General features: G+C 49.0%; 1 protein-coding gene across 3 annotated transcripts in view; it reads right to left on the minus strand.

Moving 5' to 3' along the window:
• The window catches only part of GRIN2A (glutamate ionotropic receptor NMDA type subunit 2A), a 446,460-nt gene that overhangs the window by 366,388 nt on the left and 58,989 nt on the right, over positions 1–21,083 (minus strand). For all 3 annotated transcript variants that reach the window (XM_079944201.1, XM_079944202.1, XM_079944200.1), the window contains exons 2-3: positions 7,288–7,478; positions 5,464–5,895 (exon numbers count right to left, since the gene is read on the minus strand). In XM_079944201.1, coding sequence (XP_079800327.1) covers positions 5,464–5,877 — 414 coding nt within the window. In that variant the 5' untranslated portion in view covers positions 5,878–5,895; positions 7,288–7,478. The remainder of the gene's footprint in view (positions 1–5,463; positions 5,896–7,287; positions 7,479–21,083) is intronic.

Consider the following 21,083-nt stretch of genomic DNA (forward strand, 5'->3'; position numbering starts at 1 on the left):
GAACCCTCCAACCCCACCAGACCACATCTATCAAGGGTCCAAATGATTGCCAGTGACCCCCAAAGGTAATCACGTGGGAAGGTAATCATGTGGGAAGGTAATCATGCCTCTCGGGGTGATGCCTGTTGCTCTCCAATGCCTTCTGTGAGGAGGAGTGGATGACTGCATCTGACACGCCTCCCCACTCTCCCAGGAACTACCCGATGCCTTTAGAGCAGGAGCTGAGTGGGCTCCACCAACATTCTGATGTGCAGGTCTCCCCTTTCCATGATCTTTCTGTGTTTAATGGGAAGGCCCGTCACTCACATCCAAACTCAGAGCTGCCAGGTTACAAGAGCACCAACCTCCTGCAGATGAGCTGTTACTCAGCAATGCTACACAGGCCTTTCATATGGAAGCCCCCAATTTCTGTTAATCCCCAGGATGGCTAGTGATTATCTGCCCACTAGAGAGAAGAGGAGACTTGGCACACACCTATGAAATCAGTCAGCATTTGGGAACAAACACTGCATGGAAAGCCCTAACCCACAGCATGGTAAAAGTTCTTCCAGAAACTGCAGTAAACTGGCATCGAAACCAATGACTTGACTCATTCAACCACCAAATATTTACCAAGAAACAAATGCAAAAAGCAAGATCAGTGCAAGGTGCCAAAAAGAACATACATGTGGACCATAAATCAACCTTACTAAAGGTAGAAAAAAACAGAACAGTTCAAATAACTGTAGTATAAACAGAACATTCTGCAGCCATTTAAAATCATGTTTTATAAGTTTATTTAATGATAAGGGAAAATTCCAAGAATACATAATCAAGTTTGAAAAAAAATAAAAGCAGGTTGTGAAGTATAACTGGGTCAAAATCAGAGTGAACACATTCAGTAACCCCCCTCTTCCGCCCCTAAGGCATAGAATTTATAGATAAATCTTTAGATGTTTCACAATTTATATAGTGCTGCTTGAAAATAAAGGAATCACAGATCAAAAATGGAGGGGACTCCCTAAAAATAAATGAATCAGAAGATGAGGCTCTACAGTTTCAGGAGGAATCAAAGTCTGTGGGGGAATGGGTCTGATATGAGCCATGGGAGCAGAGGTCCCAACATCCACCCAGGGGAGAAGGGGCAGAACTGGACAGAGAACCATGCTGCTAGCTGTGAATAAGGATGGAACGTCTGCAGCATCCACCACAAGTTACAGCCACAAGGATGCCCCTGTATGCACGGGGCCAAAATAAAATCACCTACGTGAGACGAGGACCTAAAGCCTGCATCACAGAGTATATAGAGCAGAAAGAGAGCTCTGAGCTGAGCTGCTGACAGGAGCTCTGGTTTACAAGCACACACGCTTACAGATATAGGGCAGAAGAAGCCATAAAACTGCCTTGAAAATAAGTTCACAAACAAAAATTAGAGAACATATGAGGATATCCAATGATCAGACTCTACAAAATGGAAGATTTCACACCGGAAGAAGAGAAGATGCTAGAGCAATCAGAGAAGGACTTCATAATAAGTATTTTTTAAATCCTCAAAGGCACAGAGAAGGGATTTACAACACAAAGTGAAAAGAGTTTTTCATAAAACAAAACTAATCAAAAGCAGGAAGGTATGAAAAGGGACCATTATGTATCTTAGAAATAAAGCGAACCATTGTTGAAATTTAAAACTCCACAGATAGGCAAAATAATAAACCAGACACAAATGAAAAGAGCTGGCTAACTGGAATATAGAATTGAGGAAGCATAGCACAAACATATCACAGAGAGAGAACTTAAAAAAATGTTTAAGATACATGGAGAATTGACTGAGAAACTACACAGACAGAGAAAAGAAAGAATGTTAGAGAGGAAACATCCAACAGATAATGGCTGAGATTCTTCCAGAATTCAAGAAAAATCTGGATCTTCTAAGAAAGCCCAAAGGATTCAATGTACAATAAACAAAACAATATGTACATACAATACAATCCTGAATTTAAAACTAAATACATAGAGCTTAAAAGGAAACAGACCCAAGTGTCCACAGTGGTTACCCGTGGTGATAAGATTTAAAGGGAGATTTTTATTTTCTTCTTTAAGCTTTAATATACTTTCTAAGTGCTCTATAATGAAAAGAATTATTTTTATAAACTGTCTGTGTTGGAGGAATATCATTATTTCAAATATACATATTCACTTTTTAAAAAATCTGTCCTCAAGGAACTTACACTCCAGTAGAGGAGATGAGGTATGTATAGAAATAATATATAAAGCAAAACCCACACAGTAACTGACATGGATGGATGTAGCTAAAATGTAAGCCTTACCTTCTCCCCCATGAAGCAGTTAGGAATAAGGGGGAAGGGGAGGAGGAGGTGAGGACACTCAGCAGAAATGTATAGGTCTAGCATCTGCGCTTGATTTACCAGGGGCTGATACTACAACCAGAGTGTACTTCATGCGAACGGGATCAAAATGGCCAAACCAAGATAACATTAGAACTTTATCTACATTAAGCATTATTCTCGCCTCTAAATTAATTATATTTCAAGACCACTCAGTGATAAAAGCAAAAATTAACATCTCCGTTGTAAATTAACCATAGAAATCTGCCACTTAGCACATTTTCTATTATTACAAAGCTTTGTTCTTTTTTTCAAGGGTCAAGAAGACTGAGGAAAAGGTAAAAACTGTGGGGAGAGGCTCACTTTAACTGATAATCAAATTAACTGTCATTGTAATCCACAGGGACACTATCATGTTACCAATTTAGATGTGCAAACAACACAGGTATGTTCTGGGCTTTAACGAATGAGCATCATCTTAAGAGGGGACAGAGAGGTCTTATCGGTTTGGGGAGATTCAGATTCTGTGGCCATAACACCACTGGCACACCCAACCAAACAAGATGGAGTTTTAGGCAATGCCCACGATGCTCCTTCAGAGCCAAACAAACTGCACTCAGCATTCAGCTCCGCAAGAAACAGGTGGCAAAGGCACAAGCCAACTCAATGTGTTACTAATGGAAGGAAGGGCTGTTCATATCTCAGACAATCTCTTTCCTTTTTTAACACAACCAGGTTTCTCAAAATACCACTCTTTAACTCAACTCCTCTCAACATCACCTGTACATCCCACACATGGGACCCAACATACACCCAATGTTATCCCACTGACTTCCCTGATTCCCTGCCATCAAGACCAACTTGGAAAGCCCCAACAATAATGAGGAATATCCAGTTCCTTTCACCATTTTTGAGCCAATGGACCCTTTCATTCCTCTCCTCTCCATCCCTCTTAAATCCCTCTCTAATCTTGACCTCTCTGAAAATGTCCTTTCTCATCTTCCTCTTGCCCTTTCCTGATTCCCTTTTTCTTCTTTACTCTTAAGTGGAGTCACACTCTTGTCCAATCCCCATAAGGCAGTTTCATTCTACAGGAGGGGAAGATGCTTCCACCCATACTCCCTGGACTTCTCAAAACTCCCTTCCTAGTACCCCCTTCAAGGGAGAAGCAACTGCTGGTCTAGTAAGTCAGAGCCTGACATGGACAGGGTCACTGCATATGAAGGGGATGCTCAACTATAAGTCCACTTCTTTTCCTACTTCTTTGCCTACAGTTGGATGGCTAAGTCAGGTAAGAGCCGAGCCCCACACCTGCCAGCCCAGCCTAAGCCTCAAGTCACTTCTCCAATTCATTTTTTACCATATTTCTCCAATGATTGTGCTGGGCCCTAGTCTATTCAGAAATTTCACTTTCAAATTTGGCTACTGTTTTTTGGAGGCTGTTGCTCCTTCCGTCAAAACTTCAGAAGGGAGACGGAATTGGTGGTAATATTTAAATTCCAAAATCACACTCCAAAACACTGCTGGACAATGCTATTCTTCTCCTTCTTCAGGCCTTCATCAGAAACCAGAGGGCCAGAAAACCAGAGATCTAGTTCCATCACACACCAGGTGGTCTTAGCTACGCCTTTAATTGCTCTATGCCTCAGTCTCTTCGTCTGAAAGTTACAGGATGCTCTAATGGCCTTGCCCGTTCTGAAATGGTCATATATCAGTGGCAGGACATGGCTGTTCCCTATTTTTTTCATCCCAGAATGGAGCCCCCAAAACTGAGAGATGGCTGGGAAAATACTCAACCACACACAGGAATTCTGCTAGGCTGCAAACCATTTAAAATGAATGTTTAATAAGATACTGCATCAGTTGTGTACTTCGGCTGAATGTGCTGCAGCCCAGGAGACCTGAAAGAATTAATACGGTTCCCAAAGGAGCTGGTGGGAATTGCTAAGGCAGAAGCAGAATCTGATTTGATGAATGTAAAAGTGCTTTGAGAGTGTCAGAAGAAAAGTGCTATGACAAATGTCTGCTTGCTCCATTAGGATGTCTCCTGCTATCTAAGGAACACGCTACAAGAAGGTCCCAGGTCTGGGGACCACGGCACACAAGTACACTCACCCTTCTCTTCCTGATCCCCTCCATTTCTTTCCCGGGGCTTAGATAGAGGCACAGAGCACCCACAACACCAACCCTTCCCTTTTTTTCTCATTCTTCACCTTGCTTCACCTTTCCCACCTGCACTTCTGTACAATTCTCAAACTGGGGCCTCAAAACATCTCAGTCAAATCTTCAAACCTCTCTCCCCTCTTCTCCACAGAAACACTCCCAGCTGGTCCACAGAAAGACCCTCCCTCTCACTCTAAGCCAAGACATCTGGACATACCTTCCTTCATTCTGACACCCTCCGACTACCTCATCAAAACCCATCCTTGGGAGCCAACCCCTCCATCTGAGGGCCTTGGAGCCCCTGTCAGTCCCTCGCAAGGAACATGTAGGAAAACACCAGACCCTCCATGCTCTGGGTCTGCAGTCAGTTCTCCCACTCACGGCCACTCCCCTGGAGAGACACGGTCCTGTGTGCCTTTAGCCCAGGGCTTCTCAAACTTTCCACCCTATTTCCCCTAATTGTAGAGATCTATGGAAACATGACATTTCTCTGCCTTTTTCTGCTTTACCTAAAAACTTTGCATTTTATTCTACAACATTCCCATGTTTGATCCTTTAAAAATAGTTTTAGCTGCTTACCACCATAGGGGGAAAAAATAGACATTTTCCACAACACAAACAGGTAAAACTAATATTATAGGAATATAAGCCTTATTGTTTCACGTGCTCCCGAGCTCATCTCTGTGCACTATTTGGAAATCTCCAAGCATTCCACCACCCCATCATACTTTTGCATTTCCTGAGTTCTTCCTGGCACACCCACGGTGTCTCTGAGTACCCAACTTTCAGAAGCAAGGTAATAAGCATTTCCATTCAATTCCAGGTTGAAGAGGCAGGACCTGGTTCTCACCAGGGTCAGTGGTCACAACCCCCTTTCAGATTAAGACAGAGGTCAGGGGCTCCCGAAGACCTGCGGTGGCCACCATATGATTGGCACATGCTCCAGTCCTGGCAGCCCATCACCTCCCAGCCTTACCTTGTCAGCCATGATCATAGATGAGCCCCCGTGGATGCCCAGGATGGGGATGAAAGTCTGCGAGGAGATAAAATCCAGCATCTGGGCCACGGCCTCCTGGTCGGTATCGTCCCCAAACACCAGGCCGTGGATGCGCGCCCCTGACATGAGGTCACACACGTGCGTGATGAGGCTCTTCGGGTCCGTGCGGTTCATCAGCAGTGCTACCACGTTCAGGTCCAGGGGCAGCCCTGCTGCCTGCTCGGGGCCCCAGAGGTTTCGCAGTTCACGCTCCGTCACGTCGTGGCTGTGACCCAGCAGCACTGCGATGTTCAGCGCCGGGGGACCCTTCTCCGCCGCCGCGCCCTGCGCCGGACCGCGCCAGACCAGAAGGGCCGGCAGCACCAGCAGGGTCCAATAACCCAGTCTGCCCATAGTCGCCACTTACGGTCCCTGCAAGGTGGAGAGCAAGAGTGAGGGCCGCGGTGTGCGAGGGTTCTAGACGGAAGGATTTACCAACCCAGCCCCTTGCTCTAGGAGCCAGGTATAGAAAGCACGCCAGCGAGAGCTGTTGGAGTCACTGAATCCATTCCCCATCCTCGAAGCCATCCACGTCCCTTGACCCATCTCCAACTCTATCCACAACTCCAATCCGAGCTAATTCTCCGTATCTGTCCCTAAATCCATCTTCGCATTCAGCCTCCTCTCCATCTCCGACTCTACCCACGTCTCCCACCGCACCCGCCAAGTGGGACCACTTGGATCACTGCCCCTGAAAGTAAGCTCACACCCCGCCCCCTGCTCACTGGGAGCAAACTACAAGCCAGCCCCGGCATGCGGAGGCTACAGAGCGACTCCGCAACCCTGCTCCCGCTCTAAGCTAGTTGGCTGACCCCGCCCCCTGCGAACCTGCGGGGTTCAGCACCCACCTGCTCCACTGGACACCCGCAGCAGACCCCGCACCTCTCCTTCAGGGTACACCCTAAGCGCATGGAAGTGAGGACACTCGCTTGTGTGCCCGAGAATCCCGCGTGCCTGGGGGAAACTTAGGGTCTGCCCCACCTTGCGCAGAGGGGCCATGAAGCGATTTTCACTCAAGTGCAAGCAGCCCTAGGACCAACCCCCTACACGCACGCGTGCACACGCGCGCGCATATGTACACACACACACTCTCTCTCTCACGCGCGCCATGTGCAATGCAGAATTCTGGAGACCAGGCACGTTCCCCCAGCAGACCGACGCGTGGGAGCTGGCAAAGAACGTGCGTGGGGGGGGGGGTGGAGGGGCGGGGGAAGCTTGGCTCCCAAGAAGCTCTCCGACGGACGTGAACTGTACAGCGCTCCCCCACTCACCACCCCAGGCTTTCCACTTCAGGTCTGTTACCAAGTCTTAGGTGCACGTGGGCAGTGGGCTGCACACCCTTACAGGCACGCGCGTATTTCTGCGCACATCCGCAGGCCGCAATAGGGGAGCCCACGGCCATCCGGAGTCCGCACATGTCCTCAGCCAGTGCACATACATGTACCGCGCCAGGTGCACAGCCGCGCCTGTCTGCAAATACCAGCACAGTCGTGCACGCGAGCACTGGCACGCGCCCCTCGGGCCGGGCGCTGCTGGAACCAGGGGAAGTTAGGGCGAACTCGCACCGGCCTCGGCGTTCTTCGGCTGAAGCACCGCGAGCGCGGAGCCGCAGCGCCCCCTGGTGCTCCTCCCGCGCCTTGCTACCGGTGCTCCCTCTCCCGCTTTCTCTCTCCCTCTTTCCCCAGATCTTTTCTCCCGCTCTTCCTCCGGTCGAGTCTTCCTTCTCCCTGGCCCACCGAGCCTAGGTCTCCCGCTGGGACGTACCTGTAGCCGGAGAAGGTCGAGGATGCAGTGGGGCGCGCTGCGCGCACGAGCATCTCGGCTGCCTCAGCAGCCACCGGGTTTAGCGGGTTACCGCATGCTGCGGCCCCCGCGCGCTCCACTGGCTGTCCCGCGCTGTCCGCATCGCCCCCACGGGGGGCGGCTATCCCAGCCGGAGGCTCTGCATCAGGGCTCTACCAGGGTAGAGAAGAGACGGAGAGGCAGGGTCAGCCCACGGGCCGGGGGAGAAGGATGGGGGGACAGGCTGCAGTCTGCAATGCTCACAGCCCCTCTGTGCGCACACGGGTCTCGACCGGAGATGTGAAGCTGAAGCTCCGTGCCCGAGACGCCCCCAGTGCGGATCCTAAGACCCTGTGGCCGAAATGGAGAGCTCCACTCTGGGGCGCACAGGAGAACCCGAGCCCCAGGTTGGCCACCCTCGAGAAGCTAACACAGCACCTCTACCCTCACCCCCTGCCACCTCCCCGGCGCCGGCTGCTGGGAGTTGTGCGGCCAGGAGCTGCTCAGCAAGGGGTGGTAGGGAAAGAAAGAGGAGGGAATGGGGGTTGAGTGGGGGGGCTGGCTGAGTTTGCGATGTGCCTGGCAAGGGGAGAGGGGGAGGGAAGGACTCCGGCTCCCGCGGTACCGGATCCCCGAGGGAGGTGCGATCTTTCCCACGCAACGACCCTCTTGCGGTCCTGCCGCCCCCTCCTATCAAGGCCTCCCACCGTCCTCTTCCCAAAGGGGCCGCCCAGGCCCCGCGTCCCGCACCGGCACTCACCGCAGCCTCTCTCCACATAGTTCTCAGCAGTGGCCGCCCCTGGTCATCTCCAGGGCTGATGGCTGCGGCCGCGACTCTCAGCGCTCACCCGACCCCATGCTCCGGCTAAGCCCTCGGCGCCTCCCTCCAAGAGCCTGAGCTCGGCTTCCTGTCCCACTCCGGACAGTAGCTGCCCGATCCTCTGAGCGCACCCGAGAGCCCTCTCCGCAGCCCAGGCTCCGGGCTGGTGCGTGTGTGAGGGCGAGTGTGTGTGTGTGTGTGAGTGGATGTGGGAGCGCGCGCGCGCGCGTGTGGCCGGGGATCCCCGCGGTCCCCGGCTGAGAGAGGTGCGCGCGGGGGAAAGCAGCTCTCTCTAGCCCTTAGCTGCGAGGCCAGCTCCGCTCCAGGCGTTCGTTCAGCTTCCGACTCCCCGGCGGGAGTCCGGAGAGCTCCTGATCACCCTGGTTCACAGCACTGGCAAAACCGGGCTCCCGAGGCGTGCTTCTGCTGCGGTCGCCTCAGAAGAAGAGGAGGAGGAAGGCAGGGGCGCCCCCACGCCAACTTGGGGACTTGTTCTCAGTCGGCGAGACGCAGCAGCCCCCGCGAAAGCCCGACAGGCTTGGAGCTCAGGCGGGCCAAAGAGTCTCCCGTCACCAGCCGCCCCCCGCGGAGGCCGGTGGAGGCAGACCTCGCAGTCCCCCCGCAGCCGCAGCGGCGCAGAGAGCGGCCACCGGCTTCCGGAGCGCACGGCGGCGTTAAGGCCAGGATAGGCGGCTGGCTGGAGGCGGGGGCGCCTGCGGAGGCGCGCGCCGCTGTCCTTCGTGCTGAAACCACGCTCTCCGCCCGCTCCCGGGTGTCTGGTGCGGCTGAGGAATCAATTATTCAGATCTTCGTTACCGCTTCCTCCTCCCCCAGTGCCTCGCGCTGGGTGCAGCAATCCCCCTCCACGCACAGGCGCGCCGACACACACACACCACAGAATCTGCTCCAATGCTTCTCCCTGTGCCTCGCCACCCCCGAACAGGAACCCACTCCTCTGATCTCAGGGAGCCAGAATCCTAAAACTAAAGACAGCTCTATATCCTCCACTTGCTTCTTTCTTGTTTTCTAAGTTATACCAAACCAAAGTCGCCCTGAGGCTGTCACTTTTAAGCTACCAGCAGGGGCAAGCCAGAGAGCACGGGGCTGCCTGGGTGCGTGGGGCCTGGCTGGCTTGAATTCTGGTAACTGGGTATGAAAAGCAATGCCAAATAAGGACATTTATCCCTTTTAAACTCAATTGTATCTCTCCTTCCAACACTCTGCTTTTCTCCCCTCAGGCCCTGGAGGGAAAGAGGTCTTAAATTGTACGGGGTTTTGCAATCACTGTTCTAACCCTGCATCCTCCACTTAATCAGCCTGATTGCTAATCCGGAAAATGGGGAGGACAGTAAAAAAGATCAACTTCTCAGGGTTATTTTGAAAAGAAAATGAAACAGCTCTTGGTAAAGGAGCCACCAAGGTCCAGCACATAGTAGGTGCTCAATAAACTACAAGGTGGCCTGAGACGGAAGGGACTCCTTCCAGGAATGCAGATGTGGCTACTGAAATGGAAATAGCAAAGAAGCACAGTTCCTGGAGACCTATGTGTTTATTACTAAGCTGGTGGTTGTATGTTGAGTTCTCCAGAGTTTTATCATCCAAAAGACAGAGAAAGGATGGGAGAAATACTGGAGGGTAAATTAGAATGGGGAGTTGTGTGATATAAGACAAAGAATAGGAAAGTGTTCCATTTCTTGAGGCTGTAACTGGGCTGAGCTGGGTTAGGCCCATCCCTTGGGTGGAGATGATCATTTCTTGGACTTTGGCACAGGTACAGGACCCTAATTTGGGGACTTACAGGGAAGTTAGGCTTTTTCTATTTAAATGAGGTATAAATTATACACAATAAAATGCATATCTCTTAAGGATTCAGTTCAAATTTTGAAGTTGTATGCATCTGTGTAGACCATCACCAAAAACAAGGTATAGAATATTTTCATTACCCCCAGAAAGTGCCCTTGTGTCCCTGTGCTGTTAATTCCACTTCCTCCCAGCAGAAACCACCAATATGATTTCTTACACCATGTACTAGCTTTGCTTATTTTCAAGCTTCATATAAACAGAATTCTACATTGTATATTTTTTGGTGACTTTTTTCACTTAACCTAATGTCTGGGAGATCTCCATCCATGTTGCTGCACGTAACAGCAGCATTTTCCTTTTTATTGCTGAGTAGCTTTCCATTGTATGAATACAGCACACTTTGCATATCCAGTCTCCTATTGATGGACATGTGGGTTGGTTTTTGTGGAGCTTTTTAAAACACTGATGCCTGCACCCACTTCAGAACTTCTCCATTACAATCTCCACAGGTGGGGCCAAGCATGTTTGTTTTAATTCCATAGATGATTCTGATGATGCCCCGGTTATTAACCACCGTGCTTTCCATCCTTGAATATCAGTGCTGACTCTAAAATAGTCTTTGATGAAAACTATTGAGATGGAAAGTTTGAAGTTATTCGTGACCAGACTTGCAGAAAGGTAGATCAAACAGGTGTGACCTCTTTTGAATAGAGAAAGAACCCAGCCCTTCATTTGAAGGAACAGTCTAAGGAACAGGCAACTGGAGTCGCCCCAGGCTGGACATCTCCCCAGTGTGGAGAACCACTTAGGATCAGGTACCTAGAACTCCATCACATTGTGGATGGAGACTGTAACAGTGTATGTCATCATGACCACTTTATCCTATGCTGTGATGAAAAGCTAAACCCACCACACAGCTTAGGATGTTGAGTAGGATTTTGCTACTTGAGACTTTGAGATGGAAAACCTTCATAGCAGCTATGCTGACAAAGGCTATGTCCCCAAAAAAGGCCCCCTAGTCAACAATATTCTGCAGTCCATTTTGCCATTTGCTTTTATCACATTATTTACATCATTAAAGTAACTGAACTAACCTAGTCTGGTCTTAAGGAACAAATTGTTTTAGTTGTTCTCAATTCAATTGATTTATCTTCAAACGCTCAACTAAAGAAATGACCCCCAGGGTTGCCATTTGCTTTGAGCCACTTAAACACTGTGGTTAAAAATCAACCACCATAACACACCATTGTAAAGCAATTATACTTCAATAAAGATGTTAAAAAAAATTTTTTAATAAAAATTTTTTTTAAAAATCAACCACCATATCATATCTATGGGAGAGAACTAAAACAAGCCAATCATTGATTATGCATCTCAGAGGAACTCGGTAAAGAATTATAGCATTTTGAAGCTAAAGACCTTTAGAGACTATTGTGTATAGTGTATTTTCTGTTCTCAAGTAAGTCTGGGGAAATCTGCCTACCTGAGTAACTTTAAGGTGAATTCTTATCAAAGATCGGAGATGTTTTGCAGTTTAAAAAAATGTTTTTATTAGTCTGGCAATATTCTAAAAGAAATTAATCATGGAAAACTATTACACATAATAGCTGCTACCATCCGCGGGAATACTATTTCTTTGAATACTTTTTGAGAATCAGTGAGCTGGCCCAACACCTTTATTTTGCATATGGGGAAAGTGAGACTCAAGTGGGACTTTAGTACTAGGAGAGACAAAATGCTAAAGACAAAATTTGGAGCAGGATCCAGAATTTTTGCTTTAATTGTCTGCTGTGTAAAATAAAATGTGTGTGTGTGTGTGTGTGTGTGTGTGTGTGTGTGTGTGTGTGTGTGTTTGCATTCTACAAGGTTATTGGGATCAAGGCAGTATGAGAGAGGAGGATAGAGCAAAAAAATATTTGGGGGGTGGGGGAGTGGAGTAACCTAAACTCCAGACTAGCCACCACCTTTAGGCATTGTTTTGCCACTGGTGATCTACCTTCACCGTCCCTCCAAATTCCAGCCTATGGGCACCAACACTTGAGCTAACCACGGTCCCGGACTTCTTGACCTTGTCTTTTTAGTAGTGGCAGATGTCCCGTGCCAAGGCAGACAACACTAACCAATTCTTCAAGTGGTTCTCTCAGTTTAGATTGACCTTCACAAGCTTGCTCGGTTCAAGGTGTTCTGGGTAGCCCCATCCACTCAATAAAGTTGACTCCAATTTGCCATTTCTAACTGAGCAAGTTCCCAGAGAGTCCTGATTTCAGCACAACCTGACTCTGATTCCCTGTATTTCCTTTACTTTCTCTCAGATCCTAATCTCCATGTTACCTGCTGACCCTAAGGACTTTCTCCTCTTTAGATCTCAGTTCTCCCATTTATAAAAGAAAGGCATAGACTAGCCAGGATGACCTCAAAGCTGCCTTCCACATTTGACATTCTATGATTCTGTGTCTTTTCTTGAAGGTCTTTACCCTGAGATCAACCAAGGCACTAGTTAACCCTTCCATAATATCTTAACCAAAAGGCTGAACTTCCCTCTCTGCTCCCATAACCCATTAAGGAAAATAGTTCTAATCAAAGGGCAAGGCTTTTTCTAAACAAATCTACTGCTAGTCTTGAGAACTAAAATGAAGACAGCAGCAAAAGATTCCATTCCTTGTTGATCTTTACGCAAAGCAACCCAGTGTCCTCCCTTATATCAGAGGTGGCTAGGAGGCACCAAGGTATACCACTGAGAAAAGGATACTGACTTAGGAGTCAGGAGTCCTATAATCTACCATTTTGGGAAAAGTCATTAACCTCTCCAGGCTTCAGTTTCTTCATCAGTAAAATGGGAGTAAAATCACCCTACCTCCCCCAGCACTGCAGTGAAGTTCCTGAAAGGCTATGTCTTAATGCGGATCCCTCCAAGAGCAGTAGAGGTTCTGCACCAATTCCAGTGCCGGGGAAGAGGGGGTAGTTCCCACACTACCAAGAAATTCTCAGACACCAGCTGGGTGTCCTACAATTGAAATCAATTCTGGCACTGTCTACCTGGAGACAGCATCAGATTCCACAGGTTAAGGTCTCTGAACCCCAAGACTGCCCTCTACTGCAGATGCCAATGGCAAGTTCAGGTTGTTATCTGTGCTTCAGACCAACCGAGGTTCTCACGACCCTCTCCTCGGGTTTGGTTAATTTGCTAGAGTGTCTCACAAAACTCAGGAAACCAGTTTACTCACTATATTTACCCGTTAGTTACAAGGAATATTAAAGGATATGAATCAATAGTCAGATGAAGAGATACATAAGACAAGGTATAGGAAAAGGGCGAGGAGTTTCCATGCCCTCTCCAGGCACACCGCTCTCCCCACAACTCCACGTGTTCACCAACCTAGTAGCTGTGCCTTTGGGTTTTATGGAAGCTTCCTTACATAGGCATGAGAGATTAAATCACTGGCCATTGGTGATTGAATTCAATCTCCAGACCCTCTGCCCTCCCCTGACAGCCAACCCTCTAATCACGTGGTTGGCTCCACTGGCATGTAACCAGCCCATCCTTAGGTGCTTTCCAAAACACGCCTCATTAACCCAACAAAAGACACCTTTCCAATCTCTTCACTTAGGAAATTCCAAGGGTTTTAGGAGCTCTGTGCCTAAAACAACAAAGACCAAATATATATGTCTTGTTATAAATCACAATATCACAAGCAGACCCTGAAATAGGAGCTAAGAACCTTGATTTATTTGGGAGGTGATCCAGGAAGCCCAGGAGGAAGTGGGAAAAGAAGAAGCCAATCAAGGGTGTGTTAACGGGAGGGTGGCACCTGGGCTCAACTAAGTCCCAATCTAGCTGAAGACCGGCTAAGAGACCGTGAAGACTATGCCCCCTAATTATCCCACTTGGTGGCAAGGAATCAGGGGACTCATCCACCTCCTCATCCTTCATTGGTTGAAGGATTATCAATAGTAAGGGTCACACACAGCCTCTTATTATGTCTTCTTCTCCCAAGCCCAGCCCTTTCCCTACCCATGAACTCTGTTGGGCGTGAATTCCAGTAGAGGTTGCCAGATATAAAGTCACTACAAATTATTCCTTTGTGGAGGGTGGGGGGACAGTCCTTGGGGACCCCCACTATCTGCATCATAAACTGGTCAGGTCCAAAGGCGTGTCTGGGTGCCCTGGGCCCTTTGAGCTGGCAGTTGGGGTTGGGGGTGAAGAGCTAAAAGAAAGATGACCCAGTTGCTGAGTTCTTCCATCGGTGGAATAACTCAGGGCCTCAACGATCCCACTTGGAGCAGTTCGTGGTAGTAAAACAGGATTGTCTAGCAGTCGAGAACCGACTCTGCCCAAGGACACCACTAGTAATAGGCAGAGCTAGGACTTGAACCATTTGTGTCTGGCTCCAGAACCTGCACTTTCAGCAAATACATTATCGGCCCAAGTCACTAGCTTGCTGGTCCTCTTTAGATATAGGTCTTTTACCCTCTCTGCGGTTTATTTTCCTCCTCTCTTGGGGTACAAGAACGTCAGATCAGCAATTGCTAGTATTCTAACTTATCATAGCCCCTTCTGTAAGCCACCTCTCACACACAATCCTGACCGAGGGAGCAGCAGAAAGTGGCGTTTGCTCTCAGGTTAAAAGCGGGAAGATGTTGGGGGTCTGATGCTCATCCTCAGCTTCTCCTCATCCCCTCCCCAACCCCACTCACACCCACACCACAGCTCCTGACAGAACTCTGGAACCTGGCTGATGAACACATTGTGAAAATGTGGTCCAACCCTGCAACACACAGAAGAAGAAACTGAAGACCCACAAAGAGCAGGGCACTGAACAGAATTACTCAACAGTAAGAGACTGAGCAAAGATTAGAATCCAAGACTCAGGAGCCAGCCAGGCTTTAAAAACTGGACTCTGAACCCTGGCTCTGAAACTTACCAGCTGCATGACCCTGGCTAAGTCCCCCAGCCTTTCTGTGCCTTAGCTTCCTCACCTATAAAATGTGGCTAATAATAGTACGTAGATATGGGGGTGCGTAGAGTACATTAAATGAGACAATGCACACAAAGCACTTAGCATAGTACCGGCCACAGGAAAGGTTTGACAAATGTTCGTTTAACGTGTCAGATAGGGCCCTCTGGGACTAAACAAGAAGTTCCCCTGGGATGTTCTGTCTCCTGACATCCTGACACCTTCCCTGGGCTGTGTGCTGGGGAGGTGAGGCCCGCAGGGTAGAGGAGGCAGCCATTGGCCGCCCTGTTCTCCGGCTCAGTGCGTCCCAGATGGTGCCCGGCGGGGAGCTGGCTGGTGACGCGCTGGCAGATCCTCCCTTCCTTGCACACTTCACCAAGCCACGTGGGGCCCAGGAGCCTCGGGCTGTAGCCCGCTCTGCCAAGGAGCCTGGCTGCCCATCCCGGACTGGTAGAAGCCAGGCCCAGGTGAGCCCCGGGAGCGGCCTGTGCCTCCAGCCTCCAGAGAAGGTACAGGTGAGCCATTTGTCCAGCAGCACCCACCCAACCTCCTCTGCAAACCCCCACCCCAGCTTCTCTCTGACAGGGAGAGGGAGGGGCTTCATCAGAGGCCAGCCTCCACTCCACATGACCCAAGTCCATGCCTAGCTTAACCCTTTGTCTGAAAGTGACAGCTCTTAGACAACAACCATGCGGCGGAAGGAGAAAAACCAACCCCTCACTGAACACGTGAGAAGTCAGTTTCTTCATCTGAAAAAATGGAGATGATAATAATTTCGACTTCACAGAGTCATTTTGGGGGTTAAAATGATATATCGTATTCAGTGACTGGAATAGTGTATGGGCACATGGAAATGTTCAATAATGTTAGCCACTATCAGTGTCTGTATTGTATTCCTATGTGTATCAATATGATAGCACAATGGTAAAAGCACAGACTCCGGAAGCCCCCCGCCCAGACCCAAATCTCGGATGTAACCCTTCTATTTGGGTGGCCTTGGGAAAGTTGCTCAATGCCTGAAGCCTCAGTTTCCTCACCTACGAAATGGGGATGATATTTGTACCTCCCTCCCTGTCAGGACTGCTGCGAAGATTAAATCAGGTGACATTGAGTTGCTCAGCACAGCACCTGGTACATAAGAAGAGATCAATAAGTAGAGGGTATTATTACTATTAATGAGCATTAGCACTGTTGCCCAAGGTCACACAGGCAGGACTGGAATAGGTGTTTCCCGACTCCCTGCTCCAACACTTGCTGCTGCCTCTCACCCAATTAAACTTCCTGGCTCTGCCCTCCGAGAGTCACTGTTCCTAAAAAAGAACTCCATTTTTACTGGGAAGTCACAAAATAAATTGTCGCCAAGTCCAGCGGTCAGATCCAAATTGCATCAAGAACATTTCTCTTCATTAGGCAAAGCCAAGGGTCTGGGCTACAGGGAGAGGACGAAAGACTGACGTTCACCAGCCAGACCCAGGCGCCAAGGGACCTGGCAGGAACCACACTTCTGCACCTGCCTCTAGCTGTGCGAGCGTGGGCAAGTCACTCTGCCGGCCTGAGCCTCAGTTTCTTTCCTCTTCTGCAAAACCACGGTTGTGTGAGAATTAAATTAGGTAAAGCATCTGGCACATGTGGGGTCTTTAATAAATGGTGGGTATTCTACTTCCCAGCTTTCTTTCTTGAATGAAGTTATTTGTGAGGTTCGGAGGTTTTGTTTTGTTTTGTTTGTCTGTTTGGAGTTTTGTTTTGTTTTGCTCTTAGTGAAAAGGTAAAGGATTTTTGTGATTTCTGCCTATGGATGTGTTTCTGCTGTCACTGGGGCGGGAGAGGGGGACCCACAGCCCCTGGGGGACAGCTGGATCCCTTTCCATTTGAAGAGATGGACCAGGTCAAGCCTAGTGTATCTCTGGGACTAAGCGTACTGGCACCCTGGAGCCTGGGGCCCTGCTTTGGCCAGGAAGGAATCCTCTCCTTTGCTTCCCACTGGAGCTGTTGCTCTAACTGTGTCACCCATACCTGCCCAGACTGAGCACAGAAACACACATGCTCACACATCAACATAACCACCCACTACTCCCTGCCACCTTAGCCCTTTTATTCATGTTGTAAACAAAAGGTAATATATGTGCATGCCAAAACCCTGCAGTGGGACATAATCCCCCTTCTCTCATCTGTCTCTCTCTACTGTCCCCTTCCCTCCTCCCTCTCTTCTCTCCCCACAGCCACCTAGCTTCCCTCCCTGGAGGCAACCACTATTGCCACTTCCCCATCAAGAGGTTGAGTTTATGAACCCTTGAAACTAGGTGGCTTTTTTTACTCCCTTCACCAATACAGAACAGCAGAGGTGCTGCTAAGTGACTTCTGAGGCTAGATAAAAATGCAGTGTAATTCCATCTTGTTCTCTTGGGACATTCACTCTGGGAACCCAGTCACCATGCCCAAGCATCCAAGGGAGAGCCTGACACAGAGAGAAACCAAGGCCCACAGCCCACGACCCTGGCAGGGTTTCCTGCCAACAAGCACACCAACCTGCCAGCCAGGTGCATGAGTCATCTTAAAAGTGGATCCTGCTCTCCCCGCCACGCTTCAGGCTGCTGAGCTCTTCCAGTGACGGCTCCGTGCGACTTAGGCACAAAAATGCCGACTGTCTCAGCGGTTGCGTCCGACTGAGGTGGCCAGAGCAGTGAGAAACCGTGCGGCCAGGGCATCCGTGACCAGAGAGAGGAATCCCCGGAAGCCAGCCGGGAATTGACTCACAGTTATTAGACTCTCAGGGATGGGAAGGAGCTCCCGGGAAGACCTAGAGGCGGCGAGGTCCTTTGGAGTCAGTCCGAGCTGAGGAGAAAGAAGCAGAAGCGACAGAAAAGAGGACTAAGGATTCCGCCTTCTATCCCTACGGAGGAGGCAGTGGCCAAGAGACTGGGAGCTGTGTATTTTGCTTCATCCACAATGTGCCTCGCGTTGCATGGAAGTTGTCTTGCTGGGGGCAGGCGCTCTAATAGCCTGGTCCGTTCCAGGACCCCCTTATCCTTTCATGGGAGTCTTCAAGCAGCAGGCACCCTAATGGCTTTTAAATGCCTTACCCGTGCCCGCATGATACCCTTCAGCCTAGTCCTCAGTTGGAAGGAAAACAGAGGGATCCTCACCTGCTCTGGGCGGCAGTTACTGGGGCAAAGTGAACCGTGGAGCCTTCGGAACACACAGGGTGTGGCCCTGGCCAGAGTTCCTCCGTTGCTTCCACAGCAACTTGCCTGTTCACAGAGGGTCCCAAGGAATGAGGAGAGGAGGTGGGGAAAGAGATGACCCTGGAGAGCCCCGTACGGGCCACCAAATGTTGGGGTCTGAACGCGGGTTGGAAAAGAATTTCCAGACACAAGGCAGAATGTAAAGAAGACAGAATTTATTAGAGGGAAGGGTCGCTGCCAGAACAGCGGGCCAACTTCCTAGCAGTCTGGGAGAGTCAAGCCCAAACATATGCTATTGATCAGTTTTTATAGCCAGAAAACAAAATAATGGTCCGGGGTGAAAATTTTGTTTACTGATTGACTGAGGCACATACACCTTCCTTCTATAGGGTACGAGTGGGACAGCCCAGATGCCTTTCCTTATTTGAGACAGGTCCCGTTGCCCAGGTGGGTGTTGCCCAGGTGGGCTCCGGAATTTCGTAACCATCTCAACATGGTGGGGAGGACGATTAAGAGTCCAGTAGGGGGTGTAACACTGCAACTTTCTCAGGCAGGGTCATTCTCTGTCCTTGAAGCATAATTGTCCTTGGAGCACCACACTCATGTCATGCTGATGCCACTGTTTTCTGTAGTAAAGCTCTAAAATTCAAAAAAAAAAAAGTGGATCCTCCAGTCCCCAGCTGAGCTGCCCCAGCAAAGACAAGCCATGACTGCTGAACCCTGCCCTAGTTGCAGATTCCTCAGCAAACTAACTGTTGTTGTTTTAAGCCACTAAGATTCGGGGCAGTGCGTTACACAGCAACAGACAACTGATACACTGCATTTTTGACAAGCCTCCCAAGTGGTTCTTTTTTTCTTTGTAAGTCTTTATTGAATTTGTTACAATATTGCTTCTTTTTCATGTTTGGTTTTTTGGCCACGAGGCATGTGGGATCTTAGCTTTCTGACCAGGGATCAAACCCACACCCCCTGCATTGGAAGGCGAAGTCTCAACCACTATACTACCAGGGAAGTCCCTCCCAGGTGGTTCTTAATGATCAGAAGTTGAAACTTCGGGATAGATTACCCTCTGTCATCTCTGTGAACTTGGAAAGGACCTTAGTGAGCCATCCCTGTCCGCCACAGGGCATACTTCTGTTGCTCTGCACCAAAGCCACCTTAGCAGGGAGACATCAAGAATTCCGTCCTCTACCATGGGGATGATGAGAAAAACCTAGGCCTCTTTTGCACACACACGTTTGCACCAACATTTCCCAAGAATGCCTAGAGCTCTCCCCACTTTTGGGTAAGCAAAGCCAATTTTCCATCCATATTTTCAGATGTATTTGTTACCTAAGCAGTAAGCAGCCTTGAAAATTCTTAGGTAAATAATACAAGTCCAAGAACTCCCATGCCAGTGGCCACAGGATACAGGAAATGACAGATCTCTTGGGGCTGCTCAGGCACAGTCATAGGCTCAGCAAGGGAACCGGCTCTAAGGAGTGTGTGGCCACTGCCACTCTCAGTAGAGCAGGAAGCTAAAGACAGGGCAGGGCACCATGATTAAGCACGAGAACTTGAGTCTGAATCCTGGCTCTGTGACTTACTACCTGTGGTCTTTGGGCAAGTTGCTTAACTTTTCTGAACTTCAGTGTTCCACTATGCAAAATGAGAAAAATAATAGCTTCTTCACTGGGCTGCTATTAAGATAATGCATGAGAATCACCAAGCACAGGGAAGAATTTAGTATATACTCAGTAAATAGTAAGACTTACTGTGTTTTAACATGTGTCATTATGAAGTGCTGCCCAGATAGAAAAGAGGCAGAGTGGAGAGGTGGGGGAGGCCCTCAGATGGAAGTCAGGAGACCTGGATTCTTGTATTGGTTTTGCTGCTCACTTGCTCAGATACCTGAAGCAAGGTGGTTAACAAAGCATTAGCTGTGAAATGAGGTAGAGGGACCAGGAGATGGTCTCCAAGCTTCTGTACATTCTAGCTTTCTCCTCTGAAACAATCTCAAAACCATTAAGCCAAGAAAAGGAGGAATGGTTGGCTCAGAGAAGCCAGAAATGGTTGAACGGTCAAACCTCAGGGATGCAGTCAGATCCCAAGAACAACTGGAAGCTGGGTCTCCCGTGTCTCTCTCCCTCTCACTTGCTCACTGTATTCACCTTCCTCACCAAACTGTCTTCCTCATAGTGAGAGAGCATTCATATCAATGCCCCCTGTTCCTAGTTTGGACCTAAACCCACAGGAAAGAATGACTCACCACCCTCTTTCCCCAAGTCCAAATATCCCAGGGTAACCTAGGTCCATTGCCAAGGCCTTGATCTATCAGTCAACCATGGCTTTGGGGTCCTGTTGGAACATGACAACTTTCCTGGGAACCACATGCTACCTACCTAGACAGTGTGCACATCTGAATTTGCAACTCCTGCAGTACACCCTGGAGAGGAGCTCTTACATCTCTGTCGTTACTCCCACTCTTATCCTCACACAGTCCTTATACCAACCTCACAATGGAAATCGAACTGACAGCTTTAAATCAGATATAATACAGGACACTTGGGCTCAGGGAATCTGGGTGCCATAGACAAAGACACACAGCCTGTCCATGGAAGAGGCAAATCTTCCTAAGGACCCAGGTGCTTGAATGTCCCCTTCCAGTGTTCTTTCCTAAAACACACTATGTACTGCCTGATTTTCCAGAATATTCATGAATGAAGACCCAGGAATGGAATAGTTGGTGAATCCACAAGTCCTTTACCCTGGTAGCTGTGGAGCCTCCCTTTTGAGGGCTGCTTTCTGGGTCTGATGTCTCCTTGCCTATAAAAAACAGACCCAGGGACTCTCAAGCCCAGAAAAGGAATAGCACAACTTCCTAGGACCCTTCCAATCTGCTAAGAATGGAAGAAAAGGAAGCAGAAGGAAACCCTAGAGATGCCCAGAGCAGCTCCAAGTTCTGACAGAAGAACAGGTTTAATCATTGCAGACACTACTCCATCGCCTCCCTGCAGACCTGTCCCCGAGCATCACGGG

The sequence above is a fragment of the Stenella coeruleoalba genome (assembly GCF_951394435.1).
Source record: "Stenella coeruleoalba genome assembly, chromosome: 15".
Lineage (NCBI taxonomy): Eukaryota > Metazoa > Chordata > Mammalia > Artiodactyla > Delphinidae > Stenella > Stenella coeruleoalba.